Genomic DNA, 25,728 nt, shown 5'->3' on the forward strand with positions numbered 1-25,728 from the left:
GGGGGGGGAGGAGGGCATCTTAAAGACTAACATTTGGGCATCAGCTTTCGTGGGTAAAAACCAGTCAGCTGATATCCCAGAAGCTGTAGTGTTCTCTGTGTGGAGAGAGTACCCAACATGGACAGATTCTTCAGGGACTGGAAACATCACAGCTTACACCTGAGCGAGTTCCTCTTGCTGGCTGACCACTACGATCATAATCCCAAGAGTTCACACAAGTTCTCTTTTCACACCCTCAGGTAGGAGACTTGAGTCCAAGGTAAGGTTAGTAAATCTCCATGAACAGTTCTTATTCCATTTTTCTGGAATTGCAAAACACTCCTCCAAACAGAGTCATATTTGCCAATATTCACAGGTGCTGGAACTAGGGGCCTATACTGCCTGTCTGGAAGGGATTTCCATTCTATAGAAGATTTACATTCTGGTTCAATGGCTCTGAGCACCCCACACTACACAAATCATTCCCTTCAAGATTCTTGATTTCATGGCTAACTATGAAGAGACTTACAAGTGACCAACTCACATCAGCTGACCAAGCACGTTCTTGAAAAGCACAACTGCTTCTCCACAAGATGCAAACATGCAACATCCTGGGGTGTGGATGAAGTGCATGGACTTGGGGCAATGCAACAGGCTGGTTGGACATGGAACACTCAAGATGAGGAATGTGTTCAAACCCCAAGGGAAGAGACTACCCGTACGGTGTTCTAGTGATAGAGCAGTGTTGGTGGGCACCCAAGGGAGTTGCAGCCACCTCTGCTCAGAGAGGAGGCCATAAAATGGGCTGGGGGGGGAAGGAAGGGGAGATTGGTGTCCACAGGGATCCTCTAGCCTCCTACTTTTTTCTAAATTAAGAGGCTTTGATGCTGCCTTTGCCAGCACTTAATCATGACATGTGAACAGAGGCTTTAAACTGGTAGCTCCTACCAACTCATTTAGTGATGCTACCACCCTGCCTTTAAAAGACATTGGGAGTGGCTTCTCTGGCAAGAATATAAACTCAGAATTAAACTACGGCTGAAAGGGCAGGCCGCAAGAGCTGGACATAGAAGCATGCACCACTCCACGATCAGCTTCCTCTCTTCGCCACTCAGCATTGTAGGACTCTAGAGAGCTTTGCTACCACCACGGGACAGAACATGTAATCTTTTAACATCCACCACTGGGAGGCTGCACCTTTCTTTATTTCCCATGGGAATGAGGGGGAGCAGGCTGCAAACAAAGCAGTAGCCTCAGGAGAGTGGCAGGTTTTACACAAGAAGCTGACGCCCACGGATACAACTGACCTGCTTGCCCAGTGTCCATCATATTCCATTAGCCATGCCTCCCCATATGAAAAGCAGCCAAAGCAGCACAAGTCCTGCCTCCAGAAAGTAGCAACCGCAGAGAAAACCTGCTCCGTCCTCACCATTCAAAGACCAGCTCTCTCCCCCCTCCCCCTGATATCAGGGGAGCCAGGTCAAATCAGAGCAGCACTATGACCCAATGGGCAGAGGCCAAGTTGCAGCACCCACAGCAAGCCCTGGCAGCCCAAGAGATAAATGCCACAAACGGCACTGGGGGTCAAAGTGGAAGTCACAACTCCAGAGGTCGGCATGGGAAAGAGGTCAGTCACACTTGGGTCACACACACAGCCACTGACGTCATGCTGCTGAGTTCTGTAAGCGAGCAGGCAGAGATGTCAATCAGCTTCATTTTGGAGGATACTAAATGCATCCAGCCACAAAGAGAAATTAACTCGATTGCCAGGGAAGGGCTGGCTGTGGGAGCTTCAGCTCCTAGGACAAAGTGTCCTTTACACCGACAGAGAAGCCATTATCTCAATCAACAGAAGATCCGGGCTAATCCTGAAATGCTGCTCTCTCAGTAAAGATCAATAATGGAAACCTCTCCTGGATCAGCTGTCCAGAGAGCTTAGCCCCGAGTCCAGGCACACATCTCCAAGGGCAGGGAAAGGAAAGAACAGGCACTCCGAGGAAAGGATGCACCCGGAACACAGCACTTCCCAAAAACGAAACCCAACTACCTCCTCATCCAGGACCTAGCCAGAGTACACAGCCTGGGTAATACCCATGAAGCTACCATGGCCAAGACAGACAACAAGAAAAGCACAGAGGAGTAGCTAAACACAGACTGAGGCTTTAGAAGCTCTACTTCCATCTTCACCTCTTTCCTTTTAGGCACCAGCAAGCAGACCAGGCATTTGTAGATAACCAGCCACACTCTATACCTGCCTAGAATCATAGATTAATAGGACTGGAAGGGACCTCAAGAGGTCATCGAGTCCAGCCCCCCGCCCTCAAGGCAGGACCAAGCTCCGTCTACACCATCCCTGACAGATGTCTATCTAAACTGTTCTTAAATATCTCCAGAGAGGGAGATTCCACCACCTCCCTTGGCAATTTATTCCAATATTTGACCACCCTGACAGTTAGGAATTTTTTCCTAATGTCCAATCTAAACCTCCCCTGCTGCACTTTAAGCCCATTACTCCTTGTCCTGTCCTCAGAAACCAAGAGGAACAAATTTTCTCCTTCCTCCTTGTGACACCCTTTTAGATATTTGAAAACCGCCATCATGTCCCCCCTTAATCTTCTTTTTTCCAAACTAAAGAAGCCCAGTTCATGAAGCCTGGCTTCATAGGTCATGTTCTCTAGACCTTTAATCATTCTTGTCGCTCTTCTCTGTACCCTTTCCAATTTCTCCACATCTTTCTTGAAATGTGGCACCCAGAACTGGACACAGTACTCCAGCTGAGGCCTAACTAGTGCAGAGTAGAGCGGCAGAATGACTTCACGAGTTTTGCTTACAACACACCTGTTGATACAACCTAGAATCATCTTTGCTTTTTTTGCAACAGCATCACACTGTTGACTCATTCAACTTGTGGTCCACTATGACCCCTAGATCCCTTTCCGCCATGCTCCTTCCTCGACAGTCGCTTCCCATCTTGTATGTATGGAACTGATTGTTCCTTCCTAAGTGGAGCACTTTGCATTTCTCTTTATTAAACCTCATCCTGTTTACCTCTGACCATTTCTCTAACTTGCTAAGGTCATTTTGAATTATGTCCCTATCCTCCAAAGAAGTTGCAACCCCACCCAGTTTGGTATCATCTGCAAACTTAATAAGCGTACTCTCTATCCCAATACCTACATCATTGATGAAGATATTGAACAGTACGGGTCCCAAAACAGACCCTTGAGGAACTCCACTTGTTATCCCTTTCCAGCAGGATTTAGAACCGTTAACAACAACTCTCTGACTACAGTTATCCAGCCAATTATGCACCCACCTTATCGTGGCCCTATCTAAGTTATATTTGCCTAGTTTATCAATAAGAATATCATGCGAGACCGTATCAAATGCCTTACTAAAGTCTAGGTATATGACATCCACTGCTTCTCCCTTATCCACAAGGCTCGTTATCCTAATACTAGGACACTACTGATAGCATGCTACAGCTCTGACTGCCACCCCTCTTCCCTCGGGGAGGGGGGGAAAATGGGTTGTTAAAAAGCCTGCCTGAGAAGTTGGGCAGGCCAATTTAGATGGGACAGAGCTTTGTTCCTCTTGAGGGAGGAACTTTGGTTTTGATGGATTTTAAGATCATTCTGTCAGTTTGCCCTGGCCTCACCAGCCAACACAACTGTGTTTGTGGGGACAATTTTACACCGGGCTTGCTAATGTGGAGAACTAGTGTAATCAAGGCTTTGAGTCATCCCCTCTCCCAAGTGGAAGTCATTTCAATGGACTGAATTGGGACATTCGGATAAATAGAAGTGAGAACGGCCACGCTGGGTCAGACAAATGGTCCATCTAGCCCAGTGTCCTGTCTCCCAGCAATGGCGAATGCCAGGTGCCCCAGAGCAAAGGGCAGGTAGTTCTAATGTAACAGGTAGTTCTCACATGATGCCTCCCCTGTCACCGATCTCCAGACAAACAGGATAGGGACACCATTCCTACCCATCCTGGCTAATAGCCATTGATGGACCTAACCGTGCCATGAATCTGTCTTGCTCTTTTATGAACCCTATTGAAGTCTAGTCTTCACCACATCCTCTGGCAAGGAGTTCCACAGGTTGACTGTGCTCTGAGTGAAGAAAAACTTCCTTGTGTTTGGTTTAAGTCTGCTACCTATTAATATTATTTGGTGACCCCTAGTTTTTAATTGTAGGAACAAGTAAACAAACTTTTCCTTATTCACTTTTTCCACACCAGCCATGATTTTATACACCTCTATCACAGTGGTCCCCAACGCGGCACCCGTGGGTGCCATGGCACCCGCCAGGGCATTTATGTGCGCCTGCCACGTGACCAGGGCCAGCCCAAGCCATTCTTGCGGCCCCCAACACCCAGCAGCCCCAAAAGGTTGGGGACCACTGCTCTATCATATTCCCCCCTTCGTCTTCCCTCTAAGCTGAGAAGTCCCAAGTCTTTTAAATCTCTTGATATGGGACCCGTTCCAAACCCCTAATCATTTTTGTTGCTCTTTTCTGAACCTTTTCTAATGCCATAAGAAGCAAAACATCTGGCTCATTCAAACATTTACTGTAACTTCTAATTGCTTGCAAAACACGTAACATAAGAACAGCCGTACTGGGTCAGACCGTAGGTCCATCTAGCCCCGTAGCCTGTATGCCGACAGTGGGCAGTGCTAGGTGCCCCAAAGATAATGATCAAGCGATTTGTCTCATGCCATCCGTCTCCAGCCTCTGAAACAGAGGCCAGGGACACCATTCCTATCCCCTAGCTAATAGCCTTTTATGGCCCTAACCTCCATGAAATTATCTAGCTTCTCTTTAAACTCTGTTATAGTCCTAGCCTTCACAGTCTCCTCTGGCAAGGAGTTCCACAGGTTGGCTATGCGCTGTGTGAAGAACTTTCGCTTATTAGTTTTAAACCTTCTCCCCATTAATTTCATTTGGTGTCCTCTAGTTCTTCTATTAGGGGAACTAATCAATAACTTTTCTTTATTCACCCTCTCCACACCACTCATGATTTTATAGACCTCCATCATATCCCCCCCTCAGTCTCCTCTTTTCTAAACTGAAAAGTCCCAGTTGCTTTATCCTCTCCTCATATGGGACCCGTTCCAAATCCCTAATCATTTTAATTGCCCTTTTCTGAACCCTTTCCAAGGCCAAAGTATCTCTGGAGGTGAGGAGACCACATTTGTACACAGTATTCAAGATGTGTATCAAACCATAGTTTTATACAGGGGCAGTAAGATATTCTGAGTCTTATCTCCTATCCCTTTCTTGATAATTCCTAGCATCCTATTTGCCTTTTTGACCGCCTCTGCACACTGTGCGGACATTTTCAGAGAACTATCCATGGTAACTCCAAGATCTTTCCTGATTTGTCATAGCCAAATTAGCCCCATCATACTGTACATATAGTTGGGGTTATTTTCCCCCGATGTGCATTACTTTACCATTTGCCATTTTGTTGCCCAAACACTCAGTTTGGTGAGATTTTTGAAGTTCTTCACAGTCTGCTTCTGTCTGACTATCTTAAACAGTTTAGTGTCATCCGCAAACTTTACCACCTCACTGCTTACCCCTTTCTCCAGATCATTTATGAATAAGTTGAATAGGATTGGTCCTAGGACTGACCCTTGGAGGACACCACTAGTTACCCCTCTCCATTCTGAGAATTTACCATTTATTCCTACCCTTTGAGAACTGGTTAAAAGACAGGAAACAATCCATGAAAAGACCTTCCCTCCTCTCCCATGACAATGTCATTTACACAAGAGCCTTTGGTGAGGGATCTTGTCAAAGGCTCTCTGAAAATCTAACTATACTATATCTACTGGATCCCCCTTGTCCACATGCTTGTTAACCCCTTCAAAGAACTCTAATAGATTAGTAAGACAGGATTTCCCTTTACAGAAGCCATGTTGACTTTTGTCCAACAAATTATGTTCTTCTACGTGCCTGACAATTTTATTCTTTACTATTGTTTCGACTAATTTGCGCGGTACTGAAGTTAGACTTACCGGTCTGTAATTGCCAGGATCACCTCTAGAGCCCTTTTTAAATATTGGTGTCACGCTGGCTACCTTCCAGTCATTAGGTACAGAAGCCGATTTAAAGGATAGGTTACAAACTACAGATATAGTTCAGCAATTTCCCATTTGAGTTTAGAACCCTTGGATCAATGCAATCTGGTCCCGGTGATTTGTTAATGTTAGGTTTTTCTATTTGTTCCAAAACATCCTCTAATGACACCTCAATCCAGGACAGTTCCTCAGATTCATCACCCACAAAGGACGGTGCAGATTTGGGAATCTCCCCAACATCCTCAACCGTGAAGACTGAATCAAAGAAATCATTTAGTTTCTCTGCAATGGCTTTATTGTCCTTGACTGCTCCTTTTATATCTCCATCGTCTAGGGGAACCACTGATTTTTTTAGCAGGCTTCCTACTTCTAATGCACTTAAACAGAAATTAAAAGGCACAATGACTAGAGCCAAATCTCTACAAGCTGCATGGAAACTTTTTTTAAAGACACCATAATAGAGGCCCAACTTAAATGTATACCCCAAATTAAACATAGCAAGAGACCTAAAAGAGTTATCGTGGCTTAGCCACCATGTAAAAGAAGCAGTGAGGGACAAAAAGGCATCTTTCAAGAAGTGGAAGGCCAATCCTTGTGAGATAAATAGAAAGGAACATAAACACTGTCAAATCAAGTTTAAAAATGTAATAAGAAAAGCAAAAGAGATTGAGGAATAGCTAGCCAAAAACCTCAAAGAAATAGCAAAATGTTTAACTAACCTCCTCATTTTTGTGTAATTCCCCTTTTTGAAATTAAATACCAGAGTGCTGGACTGCTGAGGTGTTCTTCCCACCACAGGAATGTTATTCTATTATGGTCACTATTCCCAAGTGGTCCTGTAACGGTTATTTCCTGGACCTGATCCTGCGCTCCACTCAGGACTAAATCGAGAATTGCCTCTCCCCTTGTGGGCTCCTGTACCTGTTCTCCAAGAAGCAGTCATTTAAGCCATTGAGAAATTTTAATCACTGCTTCTCTTCCTGAGGAGACATGTACCCAGTCAATATGGGGATAATTGAAATTCCCATTAGAATTTTTTATTTTGGTAGCCTCTCTAATCCCTCAGCATTTCAATGTCAGTATCACGGTCCTGGTCAGGTGGTCAATAATATATCCCTACTGCTAAATTCTTAATATTGGAGCATGGAATTACTATCCATAGCGATTCTATTGAACATGTGGATTCATTTGAGATTATTTTATTTGATTCCACGTTATCTTTCACATAAGAGTGCCACTCCACCACCCACATGGCCTGCTCTAGCTTTCCAATATATTTTATATCCTGGTATGATTATATCCCACAGATTTTCCTCATTCCACCAGGTTTCAGTTACACCTATTATGTCAATCTCTTCCTTTAAGACAAGGTACTCTAGTTCACCCATCTTATTAGTCAAGACTCCTAGCATTTGTGTAGAAGCACTTTAGAAAAAATTGCTACTGTTTATTTGTCTGCCCTTCCCTGATTCATTGGATTCCTTTATATGCAGTTGTCTGTCTGCTCTGGCCCATGGTTTGTCCTCTCCCCTCTTTCTGACTACAGCCTAGAGAATCTCTATCAATGGATTCTCCTCTAAAAGAAGTCTCCATCAGACTTAAGTGCTTCTCCACACCAATCGGCCTTCCCCCAGCTCTTAGTTAAAAAGGCTGTAGAGCAGTTTTTAAATGTTTAGTGCCAGCAGTCTGGTTCCACCCTGGTTTAGCTAACTTGATAATCAAGCTAACTTGATTTAATTCATTCACTATGGTCACACCCTGCTGCCTATGGATTATGTCATCTTCCCAAATGCCCTGCTATAAGGAGCATGTAGCACTCCCCTGGAAACACTGTCTCCCTTCCTAAGCACCAGGAGCTTTCTATAAAACCCTCTTCTTCCTGGCCGCTGCAAGGGAGGCAGTGAAGCAGAAGAAGAGGAGGGCTGGAATCTGAAAGGGAATCTTCCAGTGCACACAGGATGCGCACATAGGCACAGGCACTCCTGAACAGCTAGGCACACACGCCACACCCTCTTATCAATAAGAACATGGATACAGATTAGTTTTCAAGCACGCAGCCCAGTCCCCGCCGGTTCACAGTGCTCCCATATTCAGGCCTCCTGCTCCCCCAACAACGAGCACACTCCGAGAACCTCCAACACAAGCCATCCCGGAGAGTTATAGGATGCCCAGTGGGACCAAGACCCGGAGGGAAATCACTCTGGAAGCAACACTTACCGGAAGGGATCCTTGGGAGTGAAATAAGTGGGGCCAGACAAGTAGCTTCCCATCTTCAAGCACTGGATAAACTGGCTCGGTCACAAACCTGTCCAACAGCCTCTAAACAACTCCACTGGGCCAGCATGGCAGCTGCAAGGCTTCACTTCCCCTTGTGCTAATTCAGACTCCTCACCCTCCTCTGGAACGGCCTAAGGAGTGCCAGGTCTCTTCGCCACTCAGTTTCAGCTCCTTCCTGGCTCCCATGGCTGTCACCCTCCCCTTCACTCTCTCCGCTCAGCAGCGATTATACCCTTGGGTGGGACAAGGTAACCCACTAACGCCTGGCTAAGACTCAGACATTCTTGTGCAGGCGCTGGTGGAGTTTGCAAGAGCTAACAACTGTCACGTTAGTTTTTCTTCTCTGGTTCCACCTCTGAGGGTGGGAGGGGAGGAGTCATCCTTAGGGAAAAAAAAAAGAACATACAGTTCAGTGGTTAGAAGTATTCAGGAAGCAGACGCTTTCACAAGGGGTGGAGCTGTGATTCCAACTCCAAAGGGAGGCTGTGTGGTGACAAGCACCTGGAAAAGGTAGATACTCCTGTTGCAATAACAGTCAAGTGCACGAACACAAAAGCACCTCTCGCAACACAGTAATGGTACTGAAGTCAAGCGGGGCAGAGAGCTTAGCCTTGGATGCCGGATAAAAGCTCACCACTGTAGAATGCATTCTACTATTTTTACAGTCCCTCCAACCTGCCTGCACGGCGCCCTTCACTCCGAGGAACAATAATCCACCCCGCTTGGCTGCCTCAGGCCAGCTTCTATGTGGCAGCATGGAATGTAACATTGCTAGCACAACAATTAACTATGAGAAAAGGTCCAACAGCTTCGGAGCCTGAAACTGTCCCATTTCTCCCCCTGAGTTTGATTTTTAACAGACTCAGTGCAGAGACAATGAGGGCTGTGCAGCCTGATGCAGCCATCAATTCTGATGCAGGTCTAATTCATTCCGACAGTTCACACAGCTTCACTGGAAGCAGCACTGCTGTGAGTCTGTGTCTAGGAATGTGCTCCTTTCTCCCACATTCCCCATATGCTGCGTGCTAAAAGTGGGCCAGTGCTCACATCCCTCATGCCCCTCACTACGAAAGCCACACCACTTTTCCATGATGATGCCAATTCTATGAACAGCCCCATCTCCCACTGCATTTTGCCTCCTGACAGAAACAGCCCCCCCTGTAATGCTGCTGTCATGCACCAAACTCCCTCTACAGTTCAGGTGACCCCATAAATCTCAGTTCTTCAGACAAGACCTTTGAAGATTTGATCCAGAGATGGCTTAAGCAGCCAACTAGTTTGTGAAAGCAGCCAGAAGATAAAGCTCAAAGTAACGAAAGCCAGCCAGACAGCTAAGCACCTAGGAATGGGTTTTGTTTGGAGATTCTTTAAATCCAAGGGATGTATATTCAATCTTCTAGTTAAAACAGGAAACATCAAGAAACTAAATTCTACTTTTGAAGCAAGTCCTGGCCATCAGGCAGCAGAAGTCACTCTCCACCCACAGAATTTCCTGAACCCTAAGTTACTTCCCATCTCAATTGTTTTTCATCACCCAATTATGAACATTACAGCTTTGATAAAAAGGCTTCTCAAAGAAGTGCTAATCTGTTTATTACAGGTCTCAAGTTTTAGATCAGGACTCCTGGCCAGAGACACCAGACTTGAAATCTGATGAATAAACCATGAAAAGCATCTTCCCAACTAACTTTGGAGACACTGCTCTGCTCAACAAACAAGTTGCACTCAAGAGTCAAGAAACTCCAAAGTTAACATTCCCACAAGTAGATTATGTTGCCTACCAAGCAGTGTTTCCCAGTTGGGGTTCCACTAAACAAAAGCAAGGGTTCCATGAAGAGCTGACACTCCCCTGCCCCGTCTTAAAGAGACAGAGCAGAGGTGGGAATCGCAGTAGCTGGGATTTTTTTTTTTGGCCCAACTAAATGCAGTGGGGCCCTAGGGTTTCCATGGCCAAATAAAATTGGGAAATACTGGTTTAGCGGCTTGTGGCAGGAGCCAACATTCCCAACTTGTGCATTTAAACGCACAATTGAGGTCAATTTAAAAAAAAGGACAGGACTATTTAAGATCCTAAATATTATACATAGGTGGCCTTAGTGTGTGTTTGCAAACTGTAAATCCTATCTTTTAATCTCATTTTGGCAAGTGGTCATGAATTCTGTGTTTCCTCTGCAAGATTTGGGGACAGACTGCACCAGCAAACTTGCAACAACAGGGACTGCTTTATGATGCATAGACATTTGACATTAACTGTTGCATGAGAAATAAAGTAGCCTGATCTCTCGCCTTGACAGGTAAAAGGGAAACATTCCTTTACAATTTAAATCTTTCCAGATTCTGCACTGGCTCATTTCAGATTTAGGAAATCAGATTTTTATAATTCAGGGGATTTTTTTTTATTTTAAAATGCAAAATAACTGTCCTGGTACATTTAAAACAAGCTGCATGCATGATAGAACCCCAGGGGCTCTGAATGGCAAGCATTACATGGTGCCCATTCTAAAATGCTCTGGGGTTTTCAAGTGGCATGTTAGATACCAGGGATGGCAGAGAGCCCATGCATGGATTAAGACTCTTCAGCATTTCCACCGGCCTATAAGACATGTGAATTGCTCTTCATGCACAGAAGCGCAGGGCACTTCAGTTCATTCATGTGAGTGGTAGAACTGGGAGAGGAGGTGCTCTAATCAGGTTTGGCATCTATAGGGGCAACGGAGAAGGAGAGAGTCTCGTGTCTCAGACTGGATGCACTTTAAGTAGCCTAATGGAAACCCAATGCCTCCTTGTACTTCCAAGGCATTGACAACACAAAGATGTGGCTAGCAAGGGTCATATGGTATAATGAAAGGTCTGATCAGTGATCAGCTACTGATTAATATACATCTCCAAGTCAAACTCCTGCAAGCTGAGAGGTCTCTCCAACTGTACAAAAATGGAAAGGAAAGTACTGCATGTTTATAGGTCTTTGTCTATTGCGTCTAACCTAAAGCCATAACATCGTCTCAAGCCAGGAGAGTGACAACTACTCACAGGAGTACTCAGAGAACTGTGATGCTTTAGGAATGAACGTCCGAAATACAAAGCAGACCCCTCTCACCAGTATGGCACACCTGCCTCATTCAAGGCGGCTTCACAGCTTCCTGAATGGATTTATTAGTATGCTAAGAAAAGAGCAATTCTGTAATGGTCTATTAGAAGTGTCTCTGGGAACAGAAAATCTTTTGTAAACCGTGCCTATTTCTGGTAACAAGATGGGCATTAACTTCCCTGTACTTTGGTGGCTTCCCAACCCATAGCTTTTATCTATTTAGAGTAAAAGTCTCAGAGAGGTAGCCGGGTTGGTTGTTTAAGTTAGACAATGGTCCCGTAGCACCTTAGAGACTAACAAATATATAAATAGTATCATGAGCTTTGGTTGGCACAACCCACTTTGGATGTGGGTTGCGCTCATGAAACTATTTAATATATTTGTTAGTCAGTAAGGCTACATCTAGGCTATATCCCTTTTTCGGTAAAGGGATGTAAATTAGGCACGTCGATGTTGCAAATGAAGCTGGGATTTGAATTTCCCTGCGCTTTATTTGCATGGTGGCAGCCGCTGTTTTTTCCCCCTGAAATGGGGCTTCCAAAAAAACACCTGGCAGTTTAGATGCGGCATTTTCAACAGAAATGCCCCGTTTTGAAAGATCCTGTACTCCTCTGCATCGTTGTAAATGCAGGCTGACGATGTAAGTCGGGGGGTTCCAGCCCCTTACGCACTTACAAACAGGAGCAGCCCGAGGCCGGCTGCGGCAGCTGGTGCCCTAGGTGGGGCGGTGCAATCGGTGCCCCTGCCTGAATGGCTGTCAATGGCCATGACACCATCACAGGGCACCCCAGTGCCCTGTGACGTCATCACTGGGCACCTGGGACAGCGGAGCACTAGGCAGCTGCATAGCTTGCCTAGGCTCACGAGCTGCCCGCTTACAAAAAATGTGAGTAGTACAGGACCTTTCAAAAAACGGGGCATTTCTGTTGAAAATGCCCCATCTAAACTACTTTTTTTTTTTTTCCAAAAAAGCCCCGTTTCAAGCAAAGCAGTGGCCGCCATTATGCAAATGAAGCACAGGAAATTCAAATTGCAGCTTCATTTGCGATATCGATGTGCCTAATTTACATCCCTTTACAAAAAAAGAGATGTCGTCTAGACACAGCCTAAGGTGCTACAGGACCACTGTTTAAGTTTATTTAGATTAAGTTCTTCAAGCAACCTTATGCCTCCCATGCTTTTCAGCACACTGGTGAGCTAAGTCCTTCCACTCAAATTACATTTTTCTATGTTGATAATCTTATGCTTCTAAGTCATCCTATTAGCATTTTTGCTTATTTGTCTCATTTACTTGTAAACCTCAATGCACACTTTGGGCACATTAAGTACAGGAGGTCCCCAACTTGCAACATGATTGGTTCCAGGGGAAGTGTAGCAATTCAAGGGCATCGTAACTCCAACCCTCATTGACAACAGGTCATAAATGAGGGCTAAGGACAAAAGTTGGGGGGGTTTGGCCCCTTACTTACAAAAATGGTTGTAAATGCGGGGGGAGGGGTCGTAATTTGGGCGGTTGCATCTCAGGGGCCTCCTGTAATTACTTTGATAATTTTGCTGCCCTGGAGGACAAAGAAGTAGACAAAAATAAAAGCTCAGACTAAAACATCCAACTTACTTTATATAGAATAGCCTTTGAGATCCTGCAGCAGCTGTACCCTCCCAGAGGAATTCTAACTATTCATAACACAGACCTACACCTGCTAAGTGCTTCATTGTTTGTTTGTTTTTTTAACCCCTATGAAAACTCAGAGTGACCTGTGGGCAAACAAGCACTTAGGAACAGTTTCCCTCTAAATCAAATAGCCAGAGTGAGATTTGACAGCTAAACACCTCATCCATTGAGGAGACCTCTCTAAAGCCACAACGCTTCAGTGAGGTTGTAGGATGAGCGGATAAAACACTGACCTATTCACCCCTGGAACTCAACCAAGCACTTACTGTAACTGCTAGAATCAGGGAGGGCGTATGAGCAGGGGGAGGGGAGAAAGGAAAAAACAGAACAAGACATGGGAAAAGATGAAAAATGATGCACTTTGTAATGGCCTTGCATTGCAAACAACATCATGAATCTTAGCCCCAAATGTATCTGCAGCACATAAAAGCTTGGCGGTATTCACAAGTGAACAGCAAAAACAAAGGCAGACGTGTTGGATCTGTCCCACATCTTAAATGGCACTTCTGTATTCTTTAGCTTACATCTTCATCTCGCAAAACAGTAGCACTTTGGCCCGGGAACTGTTTCCAGGCATGTTCATGCAAAATTTAAACATCTATTTGACCATATGTCAGTGGAGTGACAAGCAGATTTCTTGGTAAATATGGAACCCTAAACCAATTTTTTGCAAAGATGTAAGTATCCACCTCCACGGTGCAGTAGCGTCTTCCTGTTTCTACAGGATCGAGGCAGCAGCACAGATTGGCAGGGGGCTGCTTAAGAGTGCAGCCAGAATGTGCTAACTGACAGCCCCACCCCGGGAATTATAGAATGGTCAAGTAAAGATAAGAATTCATGAGGTTACTTGACTATTCTATTAACGGATATTTAGCATGCCTATCAGGAATGATGCAACGGCACACGGCTGCAAGGACAGCTATAAAGTATAAGGGAGGCAACCACCAGACACCCACTCAAGAAGTGAGGTTACAAAATACTCCTCCTCCACATGGTCTTAGAGGTGTGTCACGGTCCTCACAAGTAAACAGCATTAAGATATGGAAACAACTATGAAAACAATGCTAGGGGTTTCCCCTCCACCCTGAACCTTCCTGAGTCAGAGGCCATAGCCACAGAAGGGGCACTGTGCTTTGAAAGAGCTAGAATAAAAAAAAAGTCATTTCAGCTCCCTAGCTCACCACCGTCTCTCACCTCTGCCCCCTTTCCTGATCACCTAATTCCAACTCATGCAGTACTCCTATACCAAATCTTGTTTATACAGAAGATCAGTATCAGCAATGCAGTTTCACTTTAATTTGATTTTTTCAGCCAGGAACAAGGAAGAGAAACTGGCATCAAGTAATTGGCATATGTGATCAGTAGTCTTAAGTCTTATTTGTAGTTTTATCAGTAGGTAGACAGTCTGCCTTAAGGATATACCTAGGAATAAAGCCACGCTAGGAATAAAGCCAGATCCCCTGCTAGTCCCCTGAGCTGCCTCTTGGGGGGGGGGGGGGCGGGGGAGCAGGAGAAGGTGGGAAGGAGGGGCAGCGTGAGAGCAGAAGGGGTGATGTCCTGGCCATTTCCTAGGCTGGGGGAAGTCACGTGGCCAGTGGCACCCCCAGATACCTCCTCAGTCTCCGCTGCAGACAGCTGTATGTCACAGGCTTTATTTGCAGATATTCTTTAGAGAGGCAACAGATTCAAAGTCAAAGCACTAACAAGTCAGACAATTTAAGATGTCCAAGGTATGTGTCAAATGGAACTTACTTTCCTCTACAACTGGGGAAAAGGGCTTTTTAGGTTGGGGGCCACTGACCCACAAAAGCAACAGGCAGGGGCTGCAAAAGTTAGGGACACCCCATTCACATGGCCCCCAACTCAGAAGGGGAAAGACTCTCCACACACCAGAGCCTAGAGGGGCCCAGACTAGTAGACTGTGTACTCCAGCCCTGCTGGAGGGGGGCTGGAGTACCACCATGAGCTCCGCAATGCTGGGGGAGCTCCAAGCCTCAGGGGTCAGATCCAGGCAAGCCAAGGGCCACATTCAGCCCCTGGCCTTTGGCTGTAGTGCAGGGGTGGGGAACCTTACAGAAGATTCAGAATCCATGGACAAAGGCAGTACATGCTATTCAAGGAAGAAGGAGGGAAGTGACAAAGTTAAAATCCTCAGAGAGATGCACGCAGGTCAGCCATTACCAGCTTGACGTGTGAGAACACTAGCCAGGCTGAGGATAAACAAAGCTAGCCAGCCTGGAGCAGCGCCAATCTGCATTATGGCCAGGCGAAAAAGTCAGCTAATCCACAGGAAGCCTGTAAACAGCTCTCCACAAGAGCTGCCGGAACTCAGCCACCAGAGGCTTCCTACCAGTTAGAGGCCTTTTAAAGTTTGGCATTGGGACATGACGCACAAGATTACAGACAAGCCCAGCGCCAGAGTGAAAAGAGAAAGGGCGAGTCGGTCAATTAAACCTGGAACTTGTTGTTTCAGTGCATAGCCCCACCTTGGAACAAGAAGAGAGAAAGGCAGTTTCCTTTGCTGTAGTTGCTCAGTGTGTTCAGCATAGCAGTTCAACCAAGCATTGCAGCCAGTCAGGGAAGCACATCAGTTAGACTAGGTGATCTGATGCATGTCACAGGACAGGGAGTTTGGCATCGGATATGGTGGACTAGACTCTTCACCAGGAAATGCAAGCTTGCACATAGGGACACCAACTGCCAGGACCCTTAGCAAGGAAGGTGTTGGGAGGGCAAAGGGTTGCTCCACATTCCCAGGAGGGGCAGGGTCTTGGGCAGAAGGGGTGGGGCTGCTGGCAGGAAGTCCTCAGCACACCCCACCCCGTCCTACCCACCCAGCCAGCCCTTCACCCCACCTGGAATGCATTGCCTGGGGCTGACAGCAAATTAAAGACCTATCACAGCTGCAGCATCCTGGAGCTCCAGGCTCTTTTGAATCACCAGGCCCGGGGCAGTTGCCCCAACAGCCCCAGAGTAGACAGCACTACATCCCACCCTCACCCACATGTCAAGCCCGTGTGGGCTGCACAGGTTTCTCAAAGGAGGATCTGACTCAGTCAGCTCACTATGAGTCCATATGGTCCCCAATCCACTCAAGTCAAATCCATTGTTACTACAGCATTTGAAAGCTGCCCTATGCCTGGCATCGGTAGCCTGAAAAGTCACACTGCATAAAAAGCGGAGACAAGTTCGTTTACTCAAAGGGAGCCCTACAGGCAGGGAAGGCTGCTCTGTGATGGTGGTCAGTATGGTCATGAACACCAGAGTTTGACGGATACCAAGTTGGCAGGGTCTGGGAGAAAGGAAACCTGAGTGCTTATCCCCCAAGATTGTCTGAGTATGGGGAAGAGAAGACAGTTCTGTGATGTGTACATTGTCAAGTACTCTAGCCCTGCAGAGGTAGGGTTCAGTGGTGAAATATCAGTTTGATATTTGCAAGCTGGAGGAGGAGACAGTCTAAACGGTATGATTACAGTTCTGTCAGATCTAGAAACATTTCGGTAGCCCAACACGTTTTTCTATACACAAGTAACCAGCATGTGGGATCGTTGACAATCTTTAAAGAAAAGTTCAGTAAACAATTCAATAGACACTTCTCATGGCAGCTATCACCCAGCTCACGCAAGCAGACCCCCCCCCCCCCGTACAACCAAAATAAGCAGGGATGAAGGGAAAAAGCAAGATGAACTAGAACCTTAAGAAGCTGTTATACAACTGCTACTCATATTGAGTTAGCAGAAGTGGCAGAGGATCAGAATCAGAGACCCCCTAGAAAAACAGTCAGCATAGTAAGAATTAGATATATTGCTCATGGGGCAAATGACATGCATGAAGTCCTGCTGCCAAGGAGCAGAGGATTTCAAAGGTCTCTTCTCTCTACTGTGAGCAACATAGCCAGAGACAGGGAGAAAGGGAACTCAAGACCTGCCTACACATCAGCATCCCTCCCCCCATGCCATACACCTATGGTAAAGAGAACACCATGGCCATTCCAACTAGTTCACTGGACAGTGTCCGGGGATGTGGCTGGAGAGAAATATGCAGCCTCTCACCTATCTGCAACCAGCACTAAATCAGTGTTCTCATTGTTTATTCCTGTGCATGAAGTAAGCGGTACTTCCCCAAACAGAGTCAAACTGCAACCTAATTTCAAAGTCCTAGCATTGGGATATAGTGGTGAGGTGGTGTACAATCACTCTAAGATTTTCCCCAAGTTACCGCCACCTTCGCCTGTAAGTGGTGACCCTCGCAGTACAGGCTAAACATGTTGGTGGAACAACACAGGGAAAGAGTCACATCTAAAAATAGGCCAGATTGAACCTACTGGAAGCAGGAGCTGTGCCAGGGTTCATTCACGGTCCTGTACAGTCGCTGATCAGTAGCAGCAGCCCGACATCTCCAGGCCTCCTCACCTACACACAAAAGCAGAAGGTTATTAGAGTGGCTCCCCAACAGCACATGCTCCCTCCATGCTCCCTAGGCAACAATTCCCACAATCTCTGTTGTGACTCAGGGACTGTTCTATGTTTAGTGTCATCATCCCCAGGGACAGAAGAGTAAGAGACAATGGCTCTAACACCCAGGCCTAGAAAATGGGGAGCATTTCCATCTGGAACCTGAACACACTAGCACGCATTTTTGTTCAAAGACTTGCATGCTGCTCTTTAATGGCCACCAGTGTAACTGTGCTCTGCAGTATAAAGTAGCACTATAAGCAAAATAAATCAAGCAGTCACTCTTGGCTGCCTTATTCACATGCACAGAAGTGACAAGGACAAACAGTTTTTAGTATTTCAGCTATTGCTCAGAAGTACTATATGTTAGGCCAGTATAGCAGCCAAGCTAGCGTTTTCTACATGCTGGTGACACTGAAGATTTATACAACTCATCTAACTAGAAAAAGATAAAAAGAAGAGGCTTGTTTACAGGAGAATAGCTTTTACAGCCAGTCAGCTCACTCATTACCATAAAGACAGATAGTTGAGATAACATTTTTAATGGACCAACTTCTGCTGGTGAAAAAAAATTTCGGCTACAGAGTGCTCTTCCTCAGGAAGTGAAATTGATCTTTCATCAGCAGCAGGTGGTCCAATAAAAAGATATTACTTCATGCACAGTATCTCATTACCACCAATCACTTACAGGGCCTAATGAAACCAGTTCCACTTGAAATCAGCAACTGGGTTTTAGAAAAGAGGAATGACTTACAGGCTTACTGTTTCCGGGGGTTGCAGATTTTCAGAAGTTAGAAACTCGTAGGAGAATGTTAAGGCCTCTTAGAATTGCCATGATACTTTACACAGATATGCTAAGTTCAAGGAGTTTACAAGCTTTGACAACAGAAGGATTTTAAGGAGGGGGGAGAGCGCACCTGGCCTATGAAGGCAGACTATTTGAAGTACAGAGTGCAGCACATCATGAAGCTAGGAATAGGAATTGTGTACACGGTTAACATCCCATGTTAACTGCTCCCTTCCCCCCCGCCAGGTGTCTGTGTCTGTGTCCGTCAGAGGCAGCTGCAAGTGGTGAGGGGATGGCAGGCAAGCACTGGCGCTCCTTGTGTGTAAACATGCAACCACTACAAATTTCAGCGGTTACACATTCACACAAATATATGCATTTTAACATCCCTAGTGAGAAGTGAAGTAGACTGAGTCGTGTGGTCTTCAATGTGTTGGAGGACAGACAATATAGTATCACGGTTGTCACTTATGGCCTGAAAGACTATGGCTCTGAAAGGCACAAAGAATTGGGAAGTGAGAGCAAAGATGGGTGTCATGAGTGTAGACGGGCAAGTCACATAGCAGGTCAGTTGCCAAAACGCATCTTTTTCCATCCAAAGTTCCTTGCAACTTCAATTGAACAAAAGTGACACGACAAAAGGAGGAACTCAACACGCATTGAGCAACATCGATCGAAAGGCCAGACTTTCAATTTATGAGCAGGCAGTTTCAGAGAAGAGTAGAGCCTGACAATAGCTCAGTCAGCCCCATCAGCAACTCCGTAACAAGAGACTGCTCCTATTCAGGGTCACCTGCTAGCACTAAGTGTCTGCAGCAAACCAGAACTGGGCAGGTTACAGCACTGATATCGGCAACGGCTCCCTGAGTAGCAAAAGGCATTTCCAAATGGCTTTCCACTGCTACAACCCTTTGTGTGTGTGTGTGGCCTAGGAAAACAGAGCTTCTGCTCAGTTAGTTAATTTTCCCTTGGCTCGGATGAGCGCAAGGCTTGTGGTTTGCTCAAGATACAGGAGCTAAGATCTCACTCAGGAACCCCCAGCACCAGACACAGCACTAATCACTGCTGATGGACTCAGAGGGCTAGAAAATAGGATGCACGTGCATCTATTTACAGGTTTTGTTTTCCAAATCTTCGGGATGCTGTATTTGAGAAGGATCCTGGGTGTAAGAACACACACACTCCACATGGTACCTATTCTTCACTGCATAGCCTGGAAAGAAATGCCTGAAATCCAGGGGGTGGAGGATCTGGCCAGGCCGTCCATGGACTGGGGCTGATCTGTCAGGCCCTGTGGTGCAACAGCAGCCCCTGCCCAGGGCAGGCAGGGAGCTGCTCCAGACTAGGGATGTAATAGTGTATTCAATTAACCAATAAGCAAAAGATTATAGGTTAATGCCATAGACTACACGCATTTCCCTCCCAGGACAGGGGCTGCTGCCACCCTGCACTGCTGCCTCTATAACAGAGGCAGCAGCACTGGGCGACAGACAGCTAGTCTGAGAGGGGAGCTGGTTTTTAAACCGGCTCTCCTCATGGTCCAGCTCCTGCCTGGCACCCTGCAAGGAGGGGCAGGGGATGCCTCGGGAGCAGAAACCGAGCGCACTGGCTGCCATCCTCATACCCAGAGACTACAGAATAGTCAGCTAACTGATAAGAATGAATGAGGTTACTCGACTATTCAATGAACCTATATTTAACATTCCTACTTCAGGCCCTACCAGTTAACTAAAACTAGTAAGCCTCACCTATTAAGGGTGAGGTGTAAATTAACCCTTTACATTGCTAATGTTTGGGTAGCCAGGCCAAGCAGAACAGGGCTCCTAAGTTACTTTTCTCCTCTAGTGTGTCTGCTGGAGCTAGTCATACCTTTGTCTAGTGTTGAAAGGAGAACACATTTGGGCGCTCCAGGATTAACAACTTTTCAAAAACAGCCCCAGGAAGCCAAGGTTTATTTCCTTATCTTGTCATCCTGCCTGGTTCTCCAACATCAAGGTCTGAGATGCAAATGAAGCTATTATATCAAACTCATAATTCCCACCCACTTCAACAAATGCTTGTCGAGAACGAGAATGAACAAAACCAGGATTATATGTAGCCATTTCATAGCTCCTAAGTCTGAAAGCACTGACTAGACAGCTCCTGTAGAAGTACCCTCATTTTAAAGATGTAGAACCAGAGGCAGAGATAGGAAAGCAGTTGCACAAGGCCACAGATCAGTGGCAGCACTTGAGAGGAGAACCCTGGCTATTCCCCAACATGCTCTGTCTACTGAACTATGTTTCCCTACACAAAATGCAGAAGGAAATCACTAACCCAGCTGCCATGGGATTAGAGTCTAAAGTCACATTTTGAATGACAGCATCACCCAATGAGCCCAGATGCAGCGTGTGCTGCTTGTTGTGGCATCACTGAATAAACTGCTTTAGGGTCAAGCCTTTGGCAATCCTCTTGTCCAGCTGCAGTTACACTAAAAGTTCCCTGGTCTTAAAGAGCCTGTGGTGAATGCCCCCCAGTAACTCTGAGATGGTCCATGTCAGTGAAATTTTAAGATGTTAACTGAACGCTGTAGTCAAAACTGCGGGATTTGTGTTTCCTGTGTCCCAGCTTTCCTTTATGATTTTTAAAAAACAATTACTTTGGTATCACACTGCTGAAGATATCCTGCACCATAGGGAATGGTTCAAAGGATGATCAGAAACACAAAAAGCGCCTGCACAAAAAAAGTGCATGACACTGCACTGCAGCTTCCTTAACAGTGTCAACTCTTGAAACTTACACTCAATAGCTGCACTTCTGGAAACAGTGGCAGTGGGATGATGAAGGAAACTGAACTTTTCCAGTCTACCAGCCTGATACACTTTTTTGGGGAAATATAATGGCCCTCTTTATTGAGTGTCCATTGGATAAGGCAGTTCAATTGCACTGTCAGCCCTGTTCTTTGGATCCCAACTAAGAGGATTTTCAGTCACCAGAAAGCATTCACCAGTTATTAGAGGTCAATCTAAATAACCTGTCATGAACCTCTAGGCGTAGCACATACTGCACACCTCAGATGAAAAGGTCAACAATTTGCTTATTCAAGAGCATTCACGACATCTCGGGAACTAGCAGTTCATTTCCACTGCACCATGAGTAGTCATCCTGACAACCTGTGGCAAAGAGAACTTGAAAGAACAGAAAAAGCAAGGCAGGGCAGGGCACACTACAATGGAGTAGAGCCAAGACTAGAAGAAAAGCCTGATTCTATGAGCCATTCATTAGATTTCAATAATGATTAACATTTGTTCCAGGTACTCTCCTCAAGCACCCTTAGAAGAATCTTTCACTGAAGAACATCTCTACATCATGTAGGGCTTTTAAAATATGAACATATTTAACTTGCGTTTCCTGGTCTTATCCTCAGCATTTGTGAAGAGACAGGAAGTTGCAAGGGATAGGAAGTCAGTAGTCTCTCACCCCCCAGTGCTGAGATCAACACATGTACACATCTAAACTTTTCAAACAACAATGATGTAATCAAGCCATAGACAAGCCCCAACCTAACAAAGGGATTTGCTAAAGTAACTGATATCCTCCATACAAATTAAATCGAGCTCATCTAAACTGCATATGTATTAAATAATCAATTTTTCCTCCAGTTAGCTGTGGCTCAGTACCATAAGCTACTTTGCCCCTTTTCTGCTACTTACAGTACTGGAGTCCAGTACAATTCACAAAAGCCATGCTGATTTAAAATCCAAGAGAAATAAGCAGCAGGTCATGGCCTCTGCTTCATACACTTAGTACAGGAATGCACGTTTCCATTTCCAGTAACCCTGATGCATGTGCCAGAGTACAGGGTAATTCCCTGAATGCATGTGTAACTTCCCAAGCACAAGAGGACAGGAAGCAAAACTGTTCAATTTGCCCAAAAATGTAAATAAAATAATCAAACTACTGCCAGGTGAATTAGCTCTAGACTTCCTGTTGGACAAATCAGTCTGTGCATAAGATACTGATTCTTTACATACATCTCCCTCTGTTTAGTATCATAAGCATACAACATACTGTACACAAGAGCCTTTGCCCCAATCAGTTTAAAGGCACAAGTTACTGCACTGCAGTTAACTAACAATGACAGTCATCCAGAGGTAACATACAGGACTTGTCAAATTCACTTAAGTTCTCAGTAATCACTTACCTAGCAAGTGAACATTAAACAGATGTTGCATTGCTGTGGTAATGAATGCAACAACAATTTAGGAGAGCAAAAAGTGAAAAATTCTATTTTCAACTGAAGTGATCACTTGTTGACTAAGGTATGAGGAAACAATAAGGATGAAGGAGACTACAGAAGTATGGTCAGGGTGGTTTATGCCTTAGGCCCTGATCTTACAACAGTATGTAATCAACAAAGTATGCCATTGAACTCAAAATCCCCCAATGAAAAGAAGAATGCCCTGTGATGAATGAGCAAAGGAAATGCCTCATTACTTAAGTGTACCCTTTGCAGATAATAAGACAGAGAGAGCCCTCAACGACAAAGATATTAGACAAAGATGCAGTCAGACCAACTGGGTTTTACCCATGGAAGCTTATGCCCTAATAAATCTGTTAGTCTAAGGTGCTAAGGGGACTTTTTGTTTTTACAGATGCAGACAAACATTGCTGCTACCCCTCACTTTTCAAAGCGAGAAGAGTTTAAAAGCAGCTGTGAGCAACCTGAGGACCACACACAGCTCATTGGGGTTTTGAGTGGCGCCCATGAGACAATTTGTTTACCATTGCTCGCAAATAGGACTGCCAGATTCCTCCAGTTTTAATCTGTTTCATTTTTCCCCTACCAATATAACCTGCATGTAAAGCAAGGGCACATGAAGTGAGGTGCATGCTGATAGTACATAACATTGGCTGAGAGACAAGGATGTTAACATGCATATATTAAAGTAAACATGTAACTGCTGAAAGTTTGAGCAATTACACATGGGGAGGGGGGGGAGAAGGGGACACTTGCTTCCCCAGGAGCTGGTGCAGACAGGGAGCTGGCTTGTACCAGCTCCCGCCTGCTCCTCCAGGCAGCTGCCTCTGTGTCAGAGGCAGCAGTGAGGAGTGGGACAGGGAACCACGCACATTAACCACTGAATATCACCCTCTCAAGCTTGCTGTGTGTGCTGCACAGCCAATGTATCTACAATATGCCTACTAGGCAGGTTGGGAAATTCTGCTGAAAAGTTCACTAAAGTTTCAGAAAACAGTGTTATAAAAGATCAATATTTAAGACTAAGGGGGACCTGTAATAACCAATGAAAGAAACAAGAGGAGATTGAACAGGAAAGTTACATTATCAAGTGAGACATTTACAGTCTTTCAGCTTAAGTAACAGTGCAAATTGAGCTTCAAGTTGATGCCCAGATTCCACTGGCCAGAAAAGGATGTCAGAGGCCGGTGAACATTAAAATATATGCAGTCTGCAAATAGCAGGGTCACTCTGAATTCACATACATATCAACGATGCTGCATGCAGCAGCTAACGGAGCTGCACACTCAGCTTTCAGTTGTGCCTAATAATGACCTAATAATGTGGACTTCTGTGCCCTGCTAGTCTGCAGTCACAGCCTAAATCAGTCTCTCCCCCACCCAAAACAGGGAAGCCTTGGAACTTTACTTCATTTACAAGTTTAGGACCTTCACAAAGGTATGCATAAAGATGTTACCTGGCTAGCGCACTACCATCTACATCCTATACCATCTACATCCTAATGACTTAACAGACCAAACAATGGGTACTTAGAGAAAGTGCAAATTGTTCTTACCAGCTTCATGTAGCATGAACAAGCCTAACTTTTTTCCTCCTTTTTCCTTCTCCCCTCCACCATGCCCTATTTATTTTGGAACTGGACCTTTAATAAACTCCATTCATCTGAAGAAGTGGGCTGTGCCCACAAAGATCTCATGACACCATCTACATATTTTGTTGGTCTTTAAGGTGCTGTAGGACCATACATTGTTTACATTGCAGCACCCCCTTCCCGCTAACAGTATGCCAGAGAAAAAAGCAAGCCTTACAGTCCAGCACTCAAGACAGATAGCATGACTGGCTGCCTCCGCCAAGCCATGAAGGTGGCCCTGGACACGCAGGGAGCACATGAGCAGAAGCTATACAGCTGGTCCCCAAGTTGCAAACGGCCGACTTATGACCGTTCACAGTTACGACCAAAGCTGTTGTAAATGGCGCACCCCAAGTTACAAACACGATCCGCGCTTATGAACAGCGTGGTCACATGTAACTCAATGGGGTCCAACTTACGAACAAACCGAGTTACGACCAATTGCTTGGCCCGTAACTGGTCCCTAGGTCAGGAAGAGGCTGTACCAGGTTCCAGCGAACTGGCTAACCCAGACTGCAGGGTGCAGGGCTTGCCAGTCTCAGGGGAGGGGTTGGTGCCAGACTGCAGGGGGGGAGGGGCAGGGCCGTGCCGGTCCAGGGGAGGGGCTAGCCCCCAGGGTGCAGGAGAGCAAGGCTGTGTCAGTCCCAGAGGAAGGGCGGGACCGGACTGCGGAGGGGCGGGGCGGCGCCGGACTAGAGGAGCGGGCGGGGCGGTCCCTGGAGAGGGGGCGGGGCGGTCCCTGGAGAGGGGGCGGGGCGGCGCCGGACTAGAGGAGGGGGCGGGGCGGTCCCTGGAGAGGGGGCGGGGCCGATGCCCTCGGCCGGGGAGGGGGCTGCAGCCCGGCGCCCCGCGGGTACCAGGGAGCGGCCCCAGCAGGCAGGCGGCCCGGCCCGGCGGCGGAGCCGCGCCCTGCAGGCGGTCGGGGGAAGCGCCCAGACCCGAACTCAGCCCCTCACCTGGCGACCCCGCCATCGCCCCCAGCCGGTCTCCAGCCTTCCGTGACGTCAGCCTCTACGGGGCGCGGGGTGGATCAAATGCACCTGGCCCGAGGCGGGGCCCGCCCTTTCCCTGCCGCGGGCCAATCACAGCCCCGCCCACCCCTGGCAGCGCCGCCTCTTTATGGTCACGGGCCAATCTCCGACCGGCCCATTGATAAGAAACTCACCCCCCCACTCTCCCCGCCACTTCCGCGCCACAGCCCGCCCTCTTCTCGGGAGGGGGCCAATCAGAGCTCAGCTCTGCTCAGTCCCAGCGCCTCCGGAACGCCGCACGTGCGAGAGCAGCTGGCGGCCTGGGGGCGGGGCGTCAGCCAGACGCCGCTGCAAGGGGCCGGGGCTCAAGCTGCCTGCGGTGCCGATGTTTGGCGCCGTCCTGTTCCGCCCTGTTGTTAACCCGGAGGGGTGCGGTGCCTTGACAGGGTTACTCCGCCCCCCAGCCTAGCCTGTTACCCTGCGGGTTTGTTTGTTTTTTAATGTTCCTCTGAAATCTCAGGTCTGCTCGGGCTACTTCTACA

The 25,728-nt window shown here is 46.5% G+C and overlaps 1 protein-coding gene across 4 annotated transcripts in view; it reads right to left on the reverse strand.

The window, feature by feature from the left end:
• Positions 1-25,338, reverse strand: part of LIMK2 (LIM domain kinase 2) — a 52,249-nt gene extending 26,911 nt beyond the window's left edge. Inside the window, exons 1-2 of one of the 4 annotated variants that reach the window (XM_075898053.1) lie at positions 25,172-25,338; positions 17,429-17,516 (exon numbers count right to left, since the gene is read on the reverse strand). In XM_075898053.1, coding sequence (XP_075754168.1) covers positions 17,429-17,516; positions 25,172-25,187 — 104 coding nt within the window. In that variant the 5' untranslated portion in view covers positions 25,188-25,338. Of the gene's footprint in view, positions 1-8,284; positions 8,726-17,428; positions 17,517-25,171 lie in introns of those variants that run through there. The other 3 variants (XM_075898054.1, XM_075898055.1, XM_075898056.1) reach the window with 3 other exon arrangements.
• Positions 25,339-25,728: the final 390 nt, after the last annotated feature.

Source organism: Pelodiscus sinensis, chromosome 15, assembly GCF_049634645.1.
Source record: "Pelodiscus sinensis isolate JC-2024 chromosome 15, ASM4963464v1, whole genome shotgun sequence".
Classification (NCBI taxonomy): Eukaryota; Metazoa; Chordata; order Testudines; family Trionychidae; genus Pelodiscus; species Pelodiscus sinensis.